Below are 20,055 nucleotides of genomic sequence, written 5' to 3'. Positions count from 1 at the left end.
TTACGAAACAACGGAAGTTTGACGTTCGATGTACGTATCATCGATAGAACTATACGGCAATCAGTCGAGTCTCGTAAAAGGTACACGAGCAGTCGGTATTCTCTCATTATAACCAACAAAAATAGACATCGTTATTTCGTCGCTTACACGAAGCCGCGGTTTAAAGCATGGCTTTATTTTTAGGTAAAACATAAAGCGTTACGTAAACGTCGAACAGCGTACAGACGTTTCGGGACATTTTCGCGCGAATCTTCCTTTTTCCCTTTTCTCTTTCGCCGTTCGAAACTTCGCCGCGAATATCATCGATTTGTAATTGTGGCGTATTTAAATTTTTCTCAGATTTTCAATCTGAATGAAAGAATCCACATATTCCGTTTTACACGCGTCTTTACACCCTGCCAACCAATTCCACGCGAAAACAACGTATTCTTTCATTTAATTTAACAAATACCGATAACATTCAGTACGCAGTTTAATATTAATTTGTCTTAATCGACATTGTAAATTTATCATGTATTTTCAAAAAATGTATATCTTCGAATTTATCAGGTTGTTCTCTTCTCCGGCTATTTTCAACTTCTTGTTCGAAATTTCTAAATTTCCAAGTTACTTCTTTCCAGCCACGAAGTGATAGGAAAATCAGAAAAACGAGATAAATGGGCTTATCTTTCTCCGTAACTTTCCTCTTCTATAATTAGATTTACCACTGTTTATTAATGCAAATTAAACAACCGAATTCAGTCGCCAGCTAATAGCGCCTGCTTATTCCGATCTCTAGAGATTCGCGTTTACGATTCGGGTTTAATGCCTCCATCGGGCTCTGCCCCTAACGAGGTTCTATTAAGTGGAACACGTGTTCCGAAAGCTTCAATAGTCCACGTTAGCGTGAATCTCATCGAGCAGACCCTGGAAATAGCGTGGGACACGCGCTAGTTGCCTGAAACTCGACAAGTCCGATTTTATTTATGAACGTTTTTATAAATGACGTGCTAAACATCTACGATGACATCGGATGTCAGGCATCGGATGATCCATAGGATCTGGCCCGAAATGAATCTTCGAACAATAAGGAGAAACACGTTATTTCTATTAGCGAAAAGTTGAGACGTAACCTGCAATAAAATCTCGAGTGTATTTGACATGTGCGTGGCTAAAGAAAAACAAACGTGCTCGCGCAACCAGAAATTTAAACGAAACTTTGTGCTAAATTCCCTCGTATCTACCTTGTCGAATGGCACAACAAACGGTACTTCCGTTCGTTCATTGAAATTTTAGGTCTGTCGATTATCACGAATTTCGACCGCGATATTTTTTCTCCCAGCCATCGTCTTTGCTACCCGATTTTTCTTACCGAGCCACCGTTCTCAAATTCTCGATCGATCCAAGGTCCAATTAATCGATTCCTCCGTTAATCAAAATTTCACTGTCATCAAGAAGAGACTGACGTTGGAACTGTCGATGAGAACTGTCAGGTTTATAACTTGGCAGTTGCTTGGTTAAACAATCGGCTGACCAGACCTTCTCGTTTCTGAATTTCTGAATGCAAGGCACTCGACACTGAGCATCTTAAATCGATCGTCTTTTCATTTCTCTTCACCGATGGTATTCTTCAACGTCTACCGGACGTTCGATCGAGTCTACGACAATCAAATAACTCGCGAACGATGAAGTTTACTTGCGAAGCTTCGTATGGCTCGTTGTCAAATTTATCATCGCCGTACTTGCTTCTAACTACTAGAATCTCACCGATAACGTCAGTTCGGACGTGCGAGCGAAGCTGCTAGCTGCCACTTGCGATCTTCCTAAAGCGGTCGGCAACGAAAAATCGCTCGAGCAACCGTAAAATAAGAAAATAATCCGAATCATCGAGAATACTCGTACAGCAGGTGACGACCTGACGCAAGGGGAAGCAGGAGAAACAACGGAGCCGGACCGTTCGGTTCGGTCAGCCAACAAATCACGTGGAACGCGAGACGCACGGTCCCTGAAGATTTACAAGCGAGGCATCGGGAGGATCAAAGTTGAGACTTTGGATGACAGATAGGGGTTACGGGAGGGGCAGAGCGCGCGAGATACGTCTATTCTGGATTCTGGCAACAATAATGCCCGCCAGGGACAGCGGACCGAGTGGACCAACCGCAACACACGCGCCTTGTGCTCCCGCGAACAACTAATAACGCGGCTAGTACAAAGGCCGCCTGGTCTAATTTCGTATTATCCTGCGCGTCGCTTGCTAAAAATACAAAACCAAAAAGCCTGGGTACGTTCACTTTTTAACAAGGAAGCGAGAAATTTTGCCGGTTGACGGATGCTTCGACGATAACATCGAGCGAGATTGTCGACCGGACGGATGATGGAGGATGGCGAGCTAGACTCTGCTTGCAAACATTCCCGAGAATGATTTACGATCCTGTATATAATCGAAGGATATAAATCGTGCAGCTTCCTGGAAGACGAACGTATTATTGATCTATGGTTCGTTCTTCCGTGAAACTTCTCTTCTGAATTTTGTCGCGATCGTTAAGGAATGACAGGCGAACGTTCGTCGATTTACGGTGGCTATAAACTGTATCGGCGCAACGTCGTTGTAGCATTTACGTTCTAACATACCTCGGCCGAGGTATATTAAATCACGTATCGTTTAGCGGTACTTTTAAACGGCTACTAAAATTTCCCTACTGTGAAACCGAATCGTGCTACTTCATTAGAAAATAAGGGTATGTGCCAATACTTGCTCTAGCCACTGTACGTCTACTTGATTTGTGGATCGGTTAACGTTCGGCTGGTTTGTGTATTTTGTAACGGATCGAACGCTGTATCGATGATTCTCCTCTAATTTTACAAGAACCGAATTTATCGTAAAGAGGAGCAAAGGGGCGTAGATTTTGCCCTGCGAGTCCTTTTTTTTTCAGAAATTTTTCGTCCTACGATACCAGGAGGAATTTGGAATTTCGTTTGATGAGTTTTAACGCCGGTAAGCCTCTTTGCTGGTAATTTAGGCTTCTTTATTAGAGTTTGATGGCAACTAAGAGGGATGTGCACGTTGATGGATATACGCGTTGCAGGTTTGCGTGGTTGGAGCCGAGCAAGGGCAGGAAATCGTTGGATACACGAGGTACACCTCGTCGCATCATTTATAGGAGTAACAACGAGACCTGTTTATTGCTAGTTCTTGATAGAAATTGGAGGCATTGAGTGGAACAGTATCTGTTCTCTGAATATGTCGATATCGAATTTCGTTACTTGTCAAACCATGTGAGTAATTCATTTACATAACAACTAATTACAATTTCGTTCCGACAAACATGATTCCACGCATGATACTTTATCGCAAATAGTGCACACGGTGTCCCTCTATCGATCGTACAATCGGCAAACAGCAATTCTTCGTGAAAGAACAAATGGAAGATACAGAGTAAGACTTTTTCACATAACGCTCCGCTCTGGAGAAAATCGAGTGGAAATTTCTCAAGTATACCTGCTACTCTGCTAATTTCGGACTGGAGTAGAGAAGTATCCAAGTATTGATCACGCGTAGCCAATAGGCAACTAGGCATTCAACTTTACATATATCAGAGAAATTTTCAAGTCCGATTTTGTCGATAACAAAGCCTCGAATGAGAAGAATTTCTTCTATACTTTTTACTTATTTTTTCACCTAGAGTCGACTACTCCTCCGTCATTGTACCACCAACAACGATGGTTTCCCTGTATACGTATAACAAATTGCTTATCGGCTGACCGGTTCGAAGTAAATGAAGTACCAGCGCACGGCGTACAAAGGTACATACGCACGCAGTCGAAGAACAACAACGGGTCTTTGGCTCGTGTCGTTGCGTCACGGCGACGCATTCTTTCCGGTCGGAAGTTTGGGACGCGTAGTCGTCGTCGTCGTGTCTGTCAAGCGGTCCGTGACAGCGGCGAATCAAAGCGCGATCGGCGGCTATCCTCTTTTCTTCCTCCTCTCTGTCCTCGTGCCTTTCGTCCACTAGTTTGCTTTCAGGGTTAACGCGGCGAAATATCGGTGCCGCTTATGTAAAATCTTGTACGAGTAACATTGGCATTCTAATAATAAACACGGCAGTCAGGCCTGCCTGGCCCATGGCAACGTAGAAACGCGTTCATTACCTACCTGACCGCGTACAACGTCGCAATCAGAAGAGTAATTTGCTGCGCGGAGAAGATCCTCGCCGCGTTAGAGGTGCTTACGACCTAAACTAAAAATACGTACGGGGTCCGATCAACGGCCAACTGGGCCAGTGAAGTAACCGTAGCTCAACGTCCCAAATATAGTCCGACATCTGTACATATAGTCGCGGAGTGCCGATAGTTGGCATCCGCGGCAACGTGCAAACATCACCGACAGTATAATAGCGGCTGTCACCACGATTCCCTAATGACATACCTATCGTTGGATCATCTCTCGCTCGTTCTTTCTTCCCAACGCGGCCAAATTTCCTACGCGTTCGTCTTCTTCAAATTGTCGCAGGCTCTGTCAAACCGTCGGTGTAATTCGTCCTGTGTATGGACGCGTGTTTTCGTTGCAGCTGAGAGAGGAGAATCCGTAGGACAATTTTCATGGTCTCCGCACTTTGTCTTCCCCTGAAATTCTCCCGAAACTTGCTCCGTTGATATAATCGTTCCCTCTATACGATCGTGTGTTTTCGTTGAAATCGAGAGAGGGAAATTTGCAGGTTCGAAGATTCGCGGCCGAGAGATGCCAGACAATGGCGATGGCTCATTTCGATGGTACGGATGAAGTAGGTTGTTGAAGCACTTTGGGCTGGTTTCGCGGCAAAGTATTACGTTTGCTTTGGTAGCAAGTCAAAACCTTGAAATAGTTCTTAGCTTCGCGAATCGTTCAATGCAGAAGATTCTTCTCTTTCTTTCTCTGGGTCGCTTCTTTTAAGCAGAAAGACTCGTAGAGTTGCAAACGTTAACAGATCGTGGAAGAAAACTGATTTTACCTTTGATCGACATTCGTCGTAGCAAATATATGCATTGTGTAAGAAGCAAATGATCGGTGAGAAGGTAAATGATTGTATCCAAGAGGCGATGAATCAACGAGCCGAAGATCCTGTCACGTTTGAAGATCTAAATGCAGGCGATCTATGGTAAAACGATATTCGATTAAATATCGATGTTCGTCCAAAAAGAGATAAAAATGTCAGGCGTATTAAATAGAAATTCAGCGATCCCTCGCGTCTAAAATCAACGAGAAAATTCGAATCAAATGCGAATTCTCCGCTTAGGTTGAAATCTCTCGGCTTAAGAAGAAGATTTTTCGAGGAATCTCGTCGGAACGCACCGATGCCAGCAACTTAATTTTGCGATTTTCGCGAGCAGCCGAGCATCCTCGCGCTAGATCGTTGCCAGGAAACCTACACTATCGTACGTTCGCTTCAATTCGATTTACGATGACACGTGCAACGGTTATAAATAAATGGCACGCGATTGTTTATACGTCGATAGTTACTGACGACATCGTGAAAGTAGTCGTGGACGTTTGCATCGGACGTCTGATTGGTAATCCGCGACGAGAGCTGTAGAAGCGGAACCGTTTCGTTGCCGCGAGACGTTGATGGATCGCGCGAGGGATGCGACAAAGGGGAAGGAAATATTGCTCGTTCTCAAGGAAAATCCAGTATAAATAACGCATGAAATTTATGCACGCAACCCTGTTCCGCGATAGGAGTTCCCTCCTTTTTCCTTTTTTCCTCTGAGGTCGGATAGTTCGAAGGACAGCGGTTTCCACGCGAGATCGGTTCGAGGAAAAAAAGTGTCGCGGAGGTCGATCGTTCCTTCGATATTTTAGGAAAAATGCTGTTGAGAGGTGTCATTCTTTTTTTTTTTTTTTTTTCAAAGAAATATTCGAAAGAATGTATAGGAGAAAAGAGAGGATCGAAAAAAAGGAGGAGGAAAAAGATAAAAATAACGATAAAGCGGGGAAGAAAAGAGTATTAAAAAGATGTCAATAAAAAAAAGTGGACACCTTTTTCTCTACAGAAAAATGTAAAAAAAAAATTTGAGAAATGATGCTTCGATATCTGATTCCAAGCGTCTCCGAGCATTTCACTTCCACGCATTTTTATTTAAGTAACGTTACAAGATACCTTTCTTTCTATCGTCACGGGCCGAGGAAAAAGCGAACGAGCAGAGGGTCTCTGACATTGTGACGAATTCCATATGACCGATACACGAAGCACAGGAAAAGCAAAACAGAGAAAAGGAAGAAGAAACGGACGAAACCGACGTAACTACGTCTGGCGAGGAGTCAGAGATTACGTTTATAGAAGGATATTACGTAGGTACTCGAACTCGTTGTTGCAGAGATTTATTTTTCATAAATCCTACGGATCATCGTCTTTCGCCAATTTCCATTCTACTCGATGATTAATCTTTCCATGGGAAAGGTGAGAGTAGAAAAAAAGGTTGTTCCATGTGCAATAAAAAAAGCGAGAAGGAAGAGAAGCGTAAAGGTTAAGGGAGAAAGGGAAATATAAAAGAAGAGGAAGCAAAAAAGGAAGAAGAGAAAGGAAGGAAAAGGGTCACGGCGAAGCCTGCCTTTCATTACACGTGTTTACGGCTGAACGAAAGCACCGGCTATCTATTTTTACATCCGGTAAGAAATCTGTCTGCAATCAAACACGCGGCGCCTGGAGAAACCCGTATCTGTCCTTAATCCTATTCATCCATCTATCGTTTCACCCTTTTATCTTCCCGCTCGTTAACATTTAATGGCGTTTTATGATCGGCGAAGTATCAAAGATATCCACGCATTTCACGTTTAATTATTTTATACGATTAGTAGTAACAGCTTTTGTAAAAGTTTGCCTATAGCTTTTGCACATTCGCGAGTATTAGGTTGTCCTAAAAGAGAAATGTCTTTCTTTCGCAAACGTGCTCTTTACAACAGCGCATCTTCGTACAAACGCGAAAGCAAGTCTGCGAAACGTCACGGTGTTTATCTCGACAGAACAAAATAGATCGTACGTAATTCGGCAAAATAATATAAAACAAGAAGACGTTGTGCGTCTATTATTTCCTCATAAAACGAAAGAAGCTTTTCGGACAACCTAATATTATTTCCTCTTCTATCGGTATGCGGTAATTCGAAATATAAAATACACGATGCGTATAATCGAACATGTGGAAAACGTGTCGTAAATAGTCGTACGCGTATTTTCAAAGTATCGACCTGTTAAAGGCTTTTAATACTCTTTTAGTATCTCGTTCGCTGTATAGAAGAATCGAAAGTAGTAAAACTCGAACGGCGCAAAAATTGCCGCTGGCAAGCGTTCACAGCGCGAGGATAAACCGGCGAAGCGTACGAGACGACGGAGGGCGAAACGGCAGCAAAACGACAGGTATTGTCCGCGGTCCTAAATTATTCGACGTTCCCTGCCACTAGTACGAACGAGAATCTTTGGCAGGTTTCGAGCAAAGGCGACGTGGAGGAAACGCAGAAAACTCTCATCTATCATGTCGAAACGTGTTACGCGCGAAAATAGTCGCAAGGATACACCGAGGTCGGACTTGGCGAGAGCGTGGACGGGACGCCGGGCGTCAAGGGTGCGCGTGGATTATCAAGCGTACGCACCAGCTGCCGCGACACTCTCGCCATCCTCGCGTCCACTGCGAACGCGTCGGCCGCTTTCGATCGCGCGGCTTCTTTGGCATGAAATTTCATAAAAAAAAAAAGAAATGTTTATCTAGAAATGTGAATCGGGAAATTTCAACTCGAAAGCCTAGAAGTCGAGATACTTAAAAACTTTCACGTTCGAATGGTCGACGACTTGAAAATTTCAGTCTGGCGCTTGGAAATGCGAAGGTTTGGACGTTGGAAAGTTCAAGAAATTGGACACTTTGAATGTTACAATCGGTTGAATTTAATGAAATTCTTGCGAAAACTGAAACTGCGTACGACGCTGTATCGTAGAACGATGCTATAAAGCGGATGGCTCGTGCAAAGACAAACCGAAAATGTTGCACAAAATTTGTTCTCAAGAAGGCCATGGTACGCTAGGTGCATGTGCACTTAAGCGCGATATAATTCGTCGAATGATACGTTAGTCAATTGTTTTGTTTACTCGCGAACTTTACGAGATATGAAATAACGATTGTATTATTAATGCAAACTATCAGCGATTTTCTACGAAGAACATCCGCTTTAAGATACGCTACATCGATAACCAACAATTCATATCAACAGAGCCGTTGCATCTTCTATTATATTTTATTATACATTCTATTACATTCTATAATAATTATTCGATTAAGAGATCACGCTAATATTAAAAACGTCTATCTCGTTGAATCTTGCTCTTAATTTTCTATTAATTCTGTAGAAAGCAAACTGTAAGTTTTACAACCTGCGTTGCGTTTACTATTCTCATCAAGGCACTGGAACTATTCATAGACAATTATGAAAGTTTGTATAAATAGCTAGTAATATTACAAATGCGATATATAAACATATTCATTGTGACTATGCGAGTGGATCTGTGTCGACGCAGCTTCTGACGAGCGTCGTGAAACGGAACAACTGTTGTCTCGACTCGAAAAGAGATTAAAATGCCAGAAACTCGAGTTCTGTCTCAATATTATTGTTCGGCTTACCTTTGAAGGTGTAGTCGTCCAGTTTCGTCGTTCATTCTGTGTAACAATCATTGAAGATGACATTAGGAGGTGGACAATTGTATACAGGAAAATAAAATTTCATTTTTCAAAGGATGAACGACGTCAGGATGTCTAGGTGTAATTACTACAGCACTTGGTATTCTGTAATAAAAGAAATTTCTCTTTATTAGATTGCCATCTTTGAGAGTATCGAGATTAATTTGCATTTAAATAATTACGTAACATATTTCGCAAAGATGGTTAAAAGAATGAGAAAATGTGATTATTTAAGGAATGGACATTTGACGATTTTGCTTAAAACGCGTCAAGATTAAAAATGTTCATTGACGGTGCGAACGAAGCAAGGCCTATTTAAACAAGACGAATGTGCTCAGAAGTATTTATAATTCCATGCTTCTGTAAAACGTTAGATTATTTTTGTGTGGTTTGATCGGAGAAGACGTTACGTCTGCCATCCTGAGATGAGACAACGCGCCCCAAGGTGTCTAATACGATACTTGTCTTTATCCTAGATAAAACATCATACAAACGTAACCAATTCGCGTACCATTGGGATTTCAAAAGGAACATATACAATCGCGTTTAACCCATAAGATAATTATAACTCTAAAGAAATTTTCATTTACGTTTCAGAAGAGAATATAGCCCAGTCTAATTTATTAACATGCCGAATTTCATAATCGAAAGAGAAACGTCATTTAGGTGATCACTGACGTCTGACTTTTGTCTCTAAAGAAATCGTGACGTCACGATATATCCTTGAAAGAGGCGCTATTATGGCCGGTCAAGCCTACGCTCTAGGCCAGGGGCTAGGCTAGGCTATTTCCGCTATTCAGCTTATGGACAAAAATAGTCCTAGAGAGGTTTCGAACAAGAAGCTGCTGGGACCTCTAGTACCCCTCCGTCGGAGAAAGATGATTTTCGTACTTCCGCCACTTCAATCGAACCTCTTCAATCCCATCTCATCGTCCATTTCCCTTATCTATGACATTTCGAGAGCGATATTCTTTACATCCGATAATTTCCACCGGTCGTCCATCCATTAATCTCGCTTCCTCTCTTACAGTTTAATCTCTAGCTTTTGCAATTATACAGATAGAAGCAAAGTATCCGAGATTTATCAAAAAAACTTTAAACAAGGGACCGATATTCCTGTACGAAATTTTCAATTTTCTTGGACAAAAGAAAACAATCTTCTACCAATTTCCTTATACAAAGGAACGTCCATTCGCCTGCAATTTCCCTGCCATTTGCATAGGATAAAGATCAACGTTCTTTAAAGAACCGAATCGACGAAACCTTCGTTCGTTGCGTTTCGAGAACAGAGCTTAATTACATGGATGTGATCGTAGGGACGCGGACGATTTACAATTATTTCGGTAATCGGTGGAAGCAATTAATCTCGGCGCACCCACATAATCGCGTTACTCTGTGTCGGCGCAGGCGCGCGTTTCTCCCCGTCGAAAACGGCTATTTCCACCGTCGGCGACGCGCGACAGGTGCTCGGTCCATGCCAAAGCAAAAGCGCAGCCTGGCCCACACCGTGCTCCCGTGAAACGCTACGATTCTCGGCTGCACGAGTGATTTCGAAACCGTGAGACCAGAACGCCGACGTGTGGGTATTTTCAATCGTCTCTTCTTTTTGCTGGCAGTGCGTTCAACGGTCCGACCGACTCGCCTCTCGTCCTGGCCGGACCGATAGGTGAAGGCGATCGAATCGAGTCACCTCTCGACGTATTTTTGGGCAGCCACGTGATACTGTTTTCCACTTTGTGCACGAGTTACGAAGTAGGTCCTCGTCACCGACTATCGAGATTTTCTTTCAAGCCTTCTTTTTCTTCTTTTTTTTTTTTCTTTTGTTAATTCTTCTGTAAAACCAGGATCGCAAGGTCTCCGTTTCTCGACAACTTGCGACTCTGTGATTATCCACGATTAGATGAGATCCATGATTACCCTGTCGGTTTAGATCAGAGACTCGAAAGATTTAGTGGCTAGTGAGGTTTACAATTCATCTTGACGATTAGTTTCTCGTTTTAAGAAAAATCCGTAGACTGAAAACTAGGAATTATACCGAGAGAAGTGTACGTGCTACAGCCTCGGTAGAATCGGCCGATCGCTCAAGGTTGCCAAATAGTCGTCCTCTATCTATCACGCGCCCTCACCTTTCACCTCTTCCATGTACTAGACAAATGCATCTACCAAAAGAAGAGCAACGGTAAGAAGGAAATTACCTTAACGACCAATGGGTTAAGTTTCCATTCGTTTGGTGAGAAACGACGGTTAGCAATGAACGTAGATTCCCAAGAGGATGCGAAGAAACATCCAAGTAGTCTAAGGATGATCCGAATACAAATTGTACCCGATGAGACGAGAAAATAGCAAATTTGGTTAACCCAGTTCCATAGACCTCGTTACCGGCGCTCGCGACCTTAACGTTCGTCGTTTAACCGGTCGAAGTAGAACCCAAAGAGACAGAGCGTGAGATCCATCTCGAAAGCTGCTCCACCTGCCACCGGACACCAGTGTGACCAGGCTGACCGTCCGGCAGCACGCCTACACAAATTGCTACTGCGTTATTTCGAGTGATTTAGCCTTGGGTGGCGGCCAGAGAAAACTTTTGAAATATCGGGGAACGTTTGGTCTCTTCCTTGGCCATCAGGATTTCAAGATAAGCACAAAGTAGAACAAAGTGGTCCGCGAGTAACAGCAACGAGTTCGCAACCAGAACGTCGTCTCGTTTCGTACTATGATACCTTGTCGTTAGGAGGATCGACATCACCTGGTTCGTCCTGCTTATCCATCTTCATTCTGCGAAGAATAATTCAATATAATAAATATAATTGAAAACGATTCTCTGCAAGATTTTGTTGAATGTTATCTACGTTACCGCTTGCTTAAGGAGTCCACACACACGATTCAACGTCGTTTGATAGTAACAAGTCGTTGTTCTAAAGTATGAATGTCAGACCATTTGCCAAGACTGCAACGAAATTTACGATACAACCTGTCACGTGTTACTCTTTGCCCCTTGTTTTCGTTTAATAGCGCGAGAATCGTATATAACCACTCGAATATTGCCAATACGTACATCTTCATTTTCCTTACAATATTCGATTCCTTTAAGAATTTCCAAGCCTAAACCAGCGTAGCAACGATAAACGTTATGCTCAACCATATTCGAGCAACATTCTACTGGTAAAAAAAGGGTGCAACACGCTGGGAGAAAGCATAATCGAAAAACTTTCCAAATGTCTAGCGACGCGCGCGCCTATGTGTGTGTGTGTATGTGCGCGTGTGTATGTGCGTGTGAATAAAAAAAAAAAAAGTAGAAAATACGACCGATCGAAATTGCAATGGTTCGCAGCAAAGCCAGGGATAATTGGATTTTTCGCGAGTGCACGGAGGTTTGGCACAACGGTGAATAGGTTCCTTGACGAAAACGAGCTCTGGCCCGGAACGTCGACAAACCAGAACGAGAAATAATAATAACAGCTCACGCAAAGATTCCACTCGCGATTTCGATCTAACATTTAAATAGATTTTGCGGCTGGTGGTCGCGTACGAGCGTAAGAAAGGAAGACAGAGACGGAGGCACTCTTTCTGGGTTGGCCGGCCAGTTGGAAATCCAATCGAAGCTTGTTTTACTTTCTCATTTTTACGATGCTTATTTTCATTTCTTCTTTCATGATCTCTTATATAGATTCTTATGCAAGAGAATCATGGTGTAATCAATGAACGTATTGAAATGCTGTCTTGTTGGTAGAACTTGATCTATGAATCGCGGTCTCATCCGCACGGAAAATTATGATTTTCTTTCTTACGTGTAATGCTCGTTTCATTAATGCGCTTTGCTTTCGTTATATAGTTACATGGTTTCATAAAGCGAATTTCAGATAATTATATAGCGTACGATTCGTAACATTGCACTGTTCGCTTTGCATACAGAGACTCGTTGTCTAAATACAAGGACAACTAAAAAAATCGGTGCCAAATGACTGAACAATTTGGCCAGTTTCTTAATACAAAAAGATATATTAAAGACATTATCTTCGAACACGTGTATATAATTATTTGATATACAGATGGAATGCGTGGAAAATAAAATTGAATGTTTATTCTGTATCTTCTGCCATACGAAAATCAACTGGAATAATCGTTTCGTTACTGGGATTTACTTTTGTAACGTTCCCCATTATCAAATATGCATATGATTGATTAAGATATGCATTGATTGATATACGTTTTAGAAATATTTTTTAACATCCAGGCAAGAATACCTCCGGACAGAACAGCTCCGCTCCTGCAATTAAAAATAATTAGTTTCTAACAGTTATACACCGTAGCATAGACAGGCTACATTTGTCAATAGTTTTAATCAATATCGTCTCGAATTCGTTCGACTTCTCGTAGCTAAAAAGCTGAAAACAGTTATGAAATGTAAAAATATCTTGAAAAGCTCGAAAGCTGAGAAAATGTAGAAAGCCTGGACATTGATTTTTAGAGAAATATCGACTGGCTAAATATAAAGGTATCAAAGATAGAAATGGTCCTTGTCCCATATGATTTCATCTCATCATGAACGATCAACGCTGTGCCGATCGTTTCGCTCGGAATTCATCGGTAGCTTGTATAAATTCCTAATCAAACGTAAAACCGTACGATTAATACGCGATCCACGACGAATCGTTATATAACGCTCGTTTCGAAATCATCTCGATAGACATTGAGAGCCGCATTGAATTCGACAATTTTACAGTTTCAACATCGATGCGATGGGCGTCGCGAGGGCCCAGCTTCGCAACAATTGGCAACGTGATCTCCACTTATGCATCTACGGCAATCTTCGTGCTAATTAGAGATTCTGCGGTGGCGCACAGGCCTGTGGAAGGGCCATTAATTTGTTTGACGTAACGCGGACAGCCTCGTTTAAGCTGAAACACGGCGATCGAATTTAGGGCTCGCCGGTGTCCAGACCGAATTTCGATCGTGATCGTGTCATCAAGGGGCTCGCGCAGAACCTCGCCGAATTGGTGCAATTCCCAAAATGGTCAGGCGTGACATCCACCCAACCGTTTAACGACATGTCGCAGAACGAACCCGCGGATCTTGTCCGTTTTCCTCCGTTAGGATGAACCATTGTGCTTGAAGATCGTTTTCTTACGCAATAACAATGTAATAAATTTGAGTTTAAAGAGTACAATTATTTGTAAATTATTTCAGAATCGAAATGATTGAAATCTGAGATGTTTAATACGGTTTAGTATAGCAAGGATATTAATAACCAATCCTGGCCTTCGACAATTACGTTCTAATTAAGGAACGTCGCATATATAAAGAATCGTGGGTAAATTGAATTCGTAACTCTGATAATTCGCGAGCAATAAATTATAAATTTTTTAAATTCCATAGGCTTCCTATCTACTTCTACGTTAATTCGCCCGCAAGATTCTACCTTGTAATAATAATATATAGGTATACGTAGTATAAAAATATAGAGAAGCGCGAGAAATGGGAAATTTTGGGAAAACTTACCACAAAAGAATGGTCATGGACGTCGCGTGTTTTATGCGGTTGTACCGTGTCACCTGTAATTCCTCGCTGCTCTTGAATCGCCGCAATATCTCCGACGCGCTGCAACAGAATTTTTCAAGCGACCACCATTTATAATACATTAATAATACATGGGTAAAAATAATGTCATATCGATTACGTTGAGCAACCTGGCCTGATCGACGCGCGTTACAAGGCAAGCTTGGGTTACTATTTTATTAATAACATTAATAAAATCAACAAATAAATGCTTGCTAAATCTTGTGCAATTCAATTTTCCACTATCTGATCGATATTCCTTTTATACATTTAACCATTGTGTTACTTGAACGAGACACGCTTTAGTAGATTACTGTTAAAAGGATTTATAAAGGAACTTGTAAAGAATCTCTCGTACTAAGAATGAATAATAAAAAATGTAAAAATAGAAATTCATCATATCGAACAGTATTATGGGATAAAGCTTTTTTTTACAACGAAATACACGAATATTATTTGGCATTCGTGGTACAATTCGTGGAAAATGGTAAAGTCAAACTCAGACGATCTACAATTTGCTAAAGCAATTCTTTTCCGCGAAAATCGACCAAAAGATTTGTACGATAATCAAGAATTACGCGATCAAACTTATTGAATAACGACGGTCATTGAATCATTTAACTGCAATAATGCGATGCACGCGCCGATACAAAAGTTGTCCAGTAGGAATGATACACAGGCACGCGGGAACGCTTGGAAAAATGCCAGCGACAAGGAAAATCTAACGCGGCTGAATTGTGCCGAACGCTTAACGCTTCGAAAGAAAATGCATCGTGCTCGTGAAATGCAATACTTGATAGCGAAGCGCTACATAATTCATTTCCATCTAATTCGAGCTTGATGAAGTCAGCTGATTCGCGTGCATCCCCGATGACGAGATCTATGGGTTGAATGATTTCATTTCGCGTACAAAGTTATTGTTTCACGGTTCCAAGCGATTTGCTTTTATCGTTTCTCGAATGTCCTTCGATTTTCCGATTACGCGTATACATTTTATGTGTATAGATATCGCGGATAACAAATTTAAAAAATTCCACATTTCACGTTACATAATTTTTGTATCTATTCTTATTTTACGACGCGTATCTTTTGTTTATTTGTATGTATATATATATATTAAATATTATGTACTCGAATATATTTATCCTACTAATAGTATAATTAGGAAACAGTTAAGAAAACCATTTTCCGTCAAAGCAATCGGAATATTACAACGTTCGCTTAATGAATTCCGTAGGGAATCGCTACCAAGTGGTAGGTGGAACAATAAACGTTAGGACGAGATCGGGTGTAAAACGGTAGGGTGCAGTGATTTCCCGACAGCTATGCTCATTTATAAGTGCTCGTTGTTCCGATAGTTTGGCGAACGAAAAGTAAACGGGCTTCTAATGGATTTGATATCGATGCTGATGGTGGTTTGTGATTTCAAGCTGTCTGAATTAAGAAAACACGATCGATTGATCAATCGATCCGACCGGAGAAATAAACCGCAAGGAAGAGGGAGTTAGAACAACTCGATACTCGCATGAAATAAGATTCATCGATCACGTTGTTGTATTAACTACTTGTCAACAAGTTATATACGTTATACCATATTCACGTTGAAAATCAAGCGATGTTCTGAAACAGCAAATGTAATTTTGATTTTATACATACAATGAAATACAGAGTAGTCGGTATATTAATCGAGCAGAATTAGAGTTTGTGCAATATTATTTTGAAAAATATATCTTTGTATTCAGAAGTGCGTAATGTATATCAAATTATAATTTGATATAAGAACATCAATGAGATCCGTACTATCTTTAAGGGATCTTAGGTCGTTCACCTTTCCCACTGATATTTATAGTTTTGCTGCTGATGCTCTGCTGACAAGACGTACGATTATAATTAATCCGTTTCCCAGTAATTCTATATCGGTCTCGTTACGTTTTAACAGCGTAGCAAGAAAGACAAGATTCTATGCTTTTGATGGTATGTACTTATTCCAACCTTGAAGCAAACGTCTTTCGATCGTTGCTTCTTCGAGGAGAACTATATATAATGTACGCATCTAAAATCTAAATCTAAAGACAATACGCGGCTAAAATATTAAGAGTAAATTAACTAGGACAAATTTTGGCAAAACGAAAATACGATTACGTCATATAAAATCACGTGCATCGATATCACACTTTGTAAGTGCAATGATGAGTATACGTGGTTGCCCTTGGATAAGATCCAAAATAGTTCCGGCACCTTACTTCGAAGCAGCTTCATACTAAAATACCAACTGCGTACTTAATACCTAATTATATTTGCTTAATGCGTGAGGGAAGATATAACGGAAAAATGAAAGACGACCGAAAGAATTAATATCAACGAAAATCGCGCATGTCACGAGTTCTGCACGGATTCACCGTATTTGCCCCTTTTCCTTTAATCTCAGCTCATTGTTTTGCTAACCTGAATACCGTGATGTGTAAAACGTGAAATACGAGTTTCTGGGAGCTTGTCTTGTGTCAGTTTGACGGCCAACCGTGAAGATATTTATGCTGGACGACAACGAGGTTTAAATTTGTTTCAAGCTAAATAAGCTGATTACCTAAAAGTACTTACGTAGATTCGTACTTTATCATTTGCGGACTGTCGCCTTGTTCCGTTTGTTACTAACTCTAAAGAGTGACGGAAATAGGACATTTTATTGTATTACGGATCGAGATTAAAAATTTTATGTGAAATGTTTTTGTCTTATGTAACGATAAGACATACTGTTGATAAGTTCAAAAACTATACTTACGTATTGTGGTTTGAGACAGCTACTAAAACGCGTCTCCGAGCAAAGGGCATTACATCCATTGAACCATAAGATGAGAATTTCATCATTAACTGAAAAAAAATTGGTACTGATCAGGACAATGTTGAAAGTACAGCCTTCAAATACAATTTCATGTTTGAGAATACCTGCTTGATATCTAGAGATGGTGACTTCAACTTGACATGAAGCCATTCTGGTCTCGATAACACTGGATCTTCTCCATCAAGTTTCTGAAATGTTTATAGTACGATTAAAGTATTATCCTATGTGCTTTGTAGTTATGGAAAAATATATTTTTCCTACCATATATATTTCATTGCCTCTGGTTATATTTATAGAATTTATAAAATCTTTTACACTGCTCATTAACTCAGTATGGGACGCTATCCTTTCTTCTAAACCCCTAAAGATAATAAACATTATTCATGATCGATTAGTACATATTATCATATGTTACAATGTAAATATTATATGAATATGAAGCATACGTCCCAAATTTCTTTACACAAAATATATGTGCCATTTTCACAAATATATATCCACAAAAGTAAGAATCCCACCCAGCGCTATGATAATTCTTTTTATCTACAATATAGTTTGAAATGAGAAAGAGGTGCCATGTAATACAATAGGGTTTAACAAGTCATCATAAAATCAAATTACGTGAAAATTCTTCATTAAAGATAATCTCTGGTGAATTATAAGTTATAATTCGTCCTTGAGTTGTAAAATATTCGTACAAAATATTCAATGAATTTATTTTCCAGTTTACTTAAAAAGAAAACATGTTCTCACGTTTATACAGATATGTTATTGGTCTACAATTTACTTTTCTCTATCAATGTTCTTTACCTTCATCCTTGCTATGTAATTTTCGCAACTCAAAGCTTAAGAATTTTGTGTCATATATTTGTGGAAATAATGTATGTATATTACTTTTGAATTCTTTGTATGAATCTAAAACACATACAAATTCGAATTATATGATTTATCAATTATTGTTAATATGTATTCATTTAATACCTGGTAGTGGCTTATAGAATTGTTGATGCATGAACATTAAATCCAAAAGTATATTGTGCCCTATTATCATTTTCTTACTAGAGGACAAAAGCTTAAATACTTTGGAAAAACCTAAATAAAAATCTAGCAGTACATCTTCCAAATTATTCTTCTTGGACAAATCATCCTGTGCATTACTCGATATTTTCATAACATCTATCTGAAAAACAAATGATGTTATATAATGTTTCATTAGTATCCAAATAGAAATATGTATTACATACATACTGATTTACAGTCTGACGTAGTCCAAATATCGTTGTAATTATTCCTTAAGTCTTTATGTAATACATACTGTACCATAGGAGTGATAGTTTCCAACTTTAACGGTGCATTTTCTGACTTATTAGAAATCCATTCACAAACCTTGCTCTTGCACTCTTTGAAATTTTCTTCTTCGTCGTAGGATAAAAGTGATAAACAATTTTCTACATCACCTTGTGTTATGTGATCAAGCATTAATTTCTCATCTATTTCGTCAATATATGAAATACCTCCGACTAAGAACTAAAAAATATATCGATATCTCTATGACAGATTTGATACTGCTAAGTTAAAAAATTTGCCTAAGCAAACATACAAACATTTTACTCCAATTGTATTTTGGGAGCATACTTTATTAAAATCAAAGCCATGTTTATAAAGGAAATCCATCGCTTCCACTTCCCATGACAATTGTCTATTTTTTAATGGTATAGATCTAGGAAACAAGTAAAAAGTAAAGCTGTCCGCTTTATAGGCATTCTTAGAGGGAACACGATAAAAAGTTGTAATGCCAAATTGTACAATTACGAATTGCTGAATGTTTCTTTTCCATGCCGTGTAACGATCATTGAGAGTATCAAATAAACTGAAATACAGAAAAGATTAGTATGAAAAGAAGTACAACTAATATTAAGATAACCTTTCAATCCTGAGTAAACCTAACCTATTTTTCAAATCTCTCTCCGTATGTATACCTGACATTTCAGCATCTATCGCAATGAAAGCTGCATTGTTTATAGCATTCTCTATCCGTGGATACACAGCATCAAAATTGCTATTCAAAACTTCATTCATGTTAAATTCTGTTTGTTTATGTACACAGTAACTCTGACTTTCAGCGAATAATCACGTGAATATAACCTAACTGATCCACAGTATTATTTGGTTACAAAAAATGAATATTGCAGTCAAACGAAATCACAAAATTTTATCTGATCCAAATTTTATTTATGAAAATATAATTATTTTAAAAAGTTCTTAAAGATTCAAATATATTAATAACAATCAAAAGAATGACAAAATGATAAACGCTGGAAGTACAGAATTGAACAGGATCAAAAATAGAATTATGTATTAGGAATCAATACATTGCAGTCCATGTTTCTTATCCTTCAATTTACCGTATTTGTTTATTGTGTTTTTATTAGTTCATCAAACAGAACCGTTAATTATTCTCTAACACGTTTAATCGCTGATATAAAATACTCGTTCATTGTACAAATTTCCGCAATTTATTAAAATATAATATAATATATACAATATATGAAAATTATAATTATAGAAACTAAAAATATACATGAACGGCCTCAGTTGAGGCGCTTAAAACTTTGAATACGGACATAATTAATCGAACAATCGATCATAACAGAAATCACCTACTCAACGGTCGTGATTAATACATTCTACTTTCTCTAACGAGAGTAAATTTATAGTAGCGGTTTATTAATTTCCTAATTAGCAGCAACAACTTCATCCAATTCAAATTCAATAGCTAGCCAAAGATAGGAAGGATCTTTCTCAAATCGAACGATCGTTAAAAAGCCACTTTACTTTGTCAGTGTGAAGTAACGAAACGATACAGAACGAGTGTACCTAATCGATCAAATAATTCCTTTGAAATAATCGACTGAAAATCATCAAACAAATAAATCAATTACACGCATATTTATTTCGATGAATTTCGATGCGGTCATAACGTACGA

The 20,055-nt window shown here is 39.4% G+C and overlaps 1 protein-coding gene and 1 long non-coding RNA gene across 10 annotated transcripts; one reads left to right on the top strand and one right to left on the bottom strand.

The window, feature by feature from the left end:
- Positions 1 to 782: 782 nt before the first annotated feature.
- LOC126921324 (uncharacterized) lies at positions 783 to 12,941 on the top strand. 6 transcript variants are annotated; one of them, XR_007712288.1, is made up of 4 exons: positions 783 to 3,255; positions 3,339 to 3,415; positions 3,663 to 6,622; positions 7,227 to 12,941. It is a non-coding gene; the product is annotated as an uncharacterized LOC126921324 (long non-coding RNA). The 6 variants fall into 6 exon arrangements; XR_007712286.1 differs by having other exon boundaries at positions 783 to 2,974; positions 3,066 to 6,622; XR_007712285.1 differs by having other exon boundaries at positions 3,339 to 6,622.
- Positions 8,778 to 19,965, bottom strand: LOC126921308 (pre-piRNA 3'-exonuclease trimmer-like). 4 transcript variants are annotated; one of them, XM_050732793.1, is made up of 12 exons: positions 19,017 to 19,965; positions 18,704 to 18,938; positions 18,313 to 18,595; positions 18,050 to 18,244; positions 17,879 to 17,983; positions 17,690 to 17,797; positions 17,515 to 17,611; positions 17,330 to 17,429; positions 17,173 to 17,256; positions 17,009 to 17,097; positions 14,173 to 14,271; positions 8,778 to 12,940 (listed from the first exon to the last, which is right to left on the bottom strand). In XM_050732793.1, exons 1-12 carry the CDS (start codon positions 19,145 to 19,147, stop codon positions 12,856 to 12,858), a joined length of 1,611 nt encoding a protein of 536 aa, XP_050588750.1. In that variant the 5' UTR covers positions 19,148 to 19,965; the 3' UTR covers positions 8,778 to 12,855. The 4 variants fall into 4 exon arrangements, with proteins under 4 accessions (XP_050588750.1, XP_050588749.1, XP_050588751.1 ...); XM_050732792.1 differs by having other exon boundaries at positions 18,050 to 18,248; positions 18,317 to 18,595; XM_050732794.1 differs by lacking the exon at positions 8,778 to 12,940 and adding an exon at positions 16,828 to 16,883 and having other exon boundaries at positions 18,050 to 18,248; positions 18,317 to 18,595.
- Between the last annotated feature and the right edge of the window lie 90 nt (positions 19,966 to 20,055).

Source organism: Bombus affinis, chromosome 10 (assembly GCF_024516045.1).
Source record: "Bombus affinis isolate iyBomAffi1 chromosome 10, iyBomAffi1.2, whole genome shotgun sequence".
Lineage (NCBI taxonomy): Eukaryota > Metazoa > Arthropoda > Insecta > Hymenoptera > Apidae > Bombus > Bombus affinis.
The sequence above is the reverse complement of the archived record's forward strand: the minus strand, read 5'-3'. Positions and strand labels throughout refer to the sequence as shown.

Excerpts from the sequence above, each read along its gene's own strand:
- LOC126921308 (XM_050732793.1), bottom strand. The coding sequence starts at position 19,147 with ATGAATGAAGTTTTGAATAGCAATTTTGATGCTGTGTATCCACGGATA. Across the intron at positions 17,612-17,689 it reads CTTTAATGAAGAATTTTCAC|ATAAAAAGAATTATCATAGC; the intron begins GTAATTTGATTT and ends ACTATATTGTAG. Across the intron at positions 12,941-14,172 it reads TCCATGACCATTCTTTTGTG|GAGCGGAGCTGTTCTGTCCG; the intron begins GTAAGTTTTCCC and ends TTTTAATTGCAG.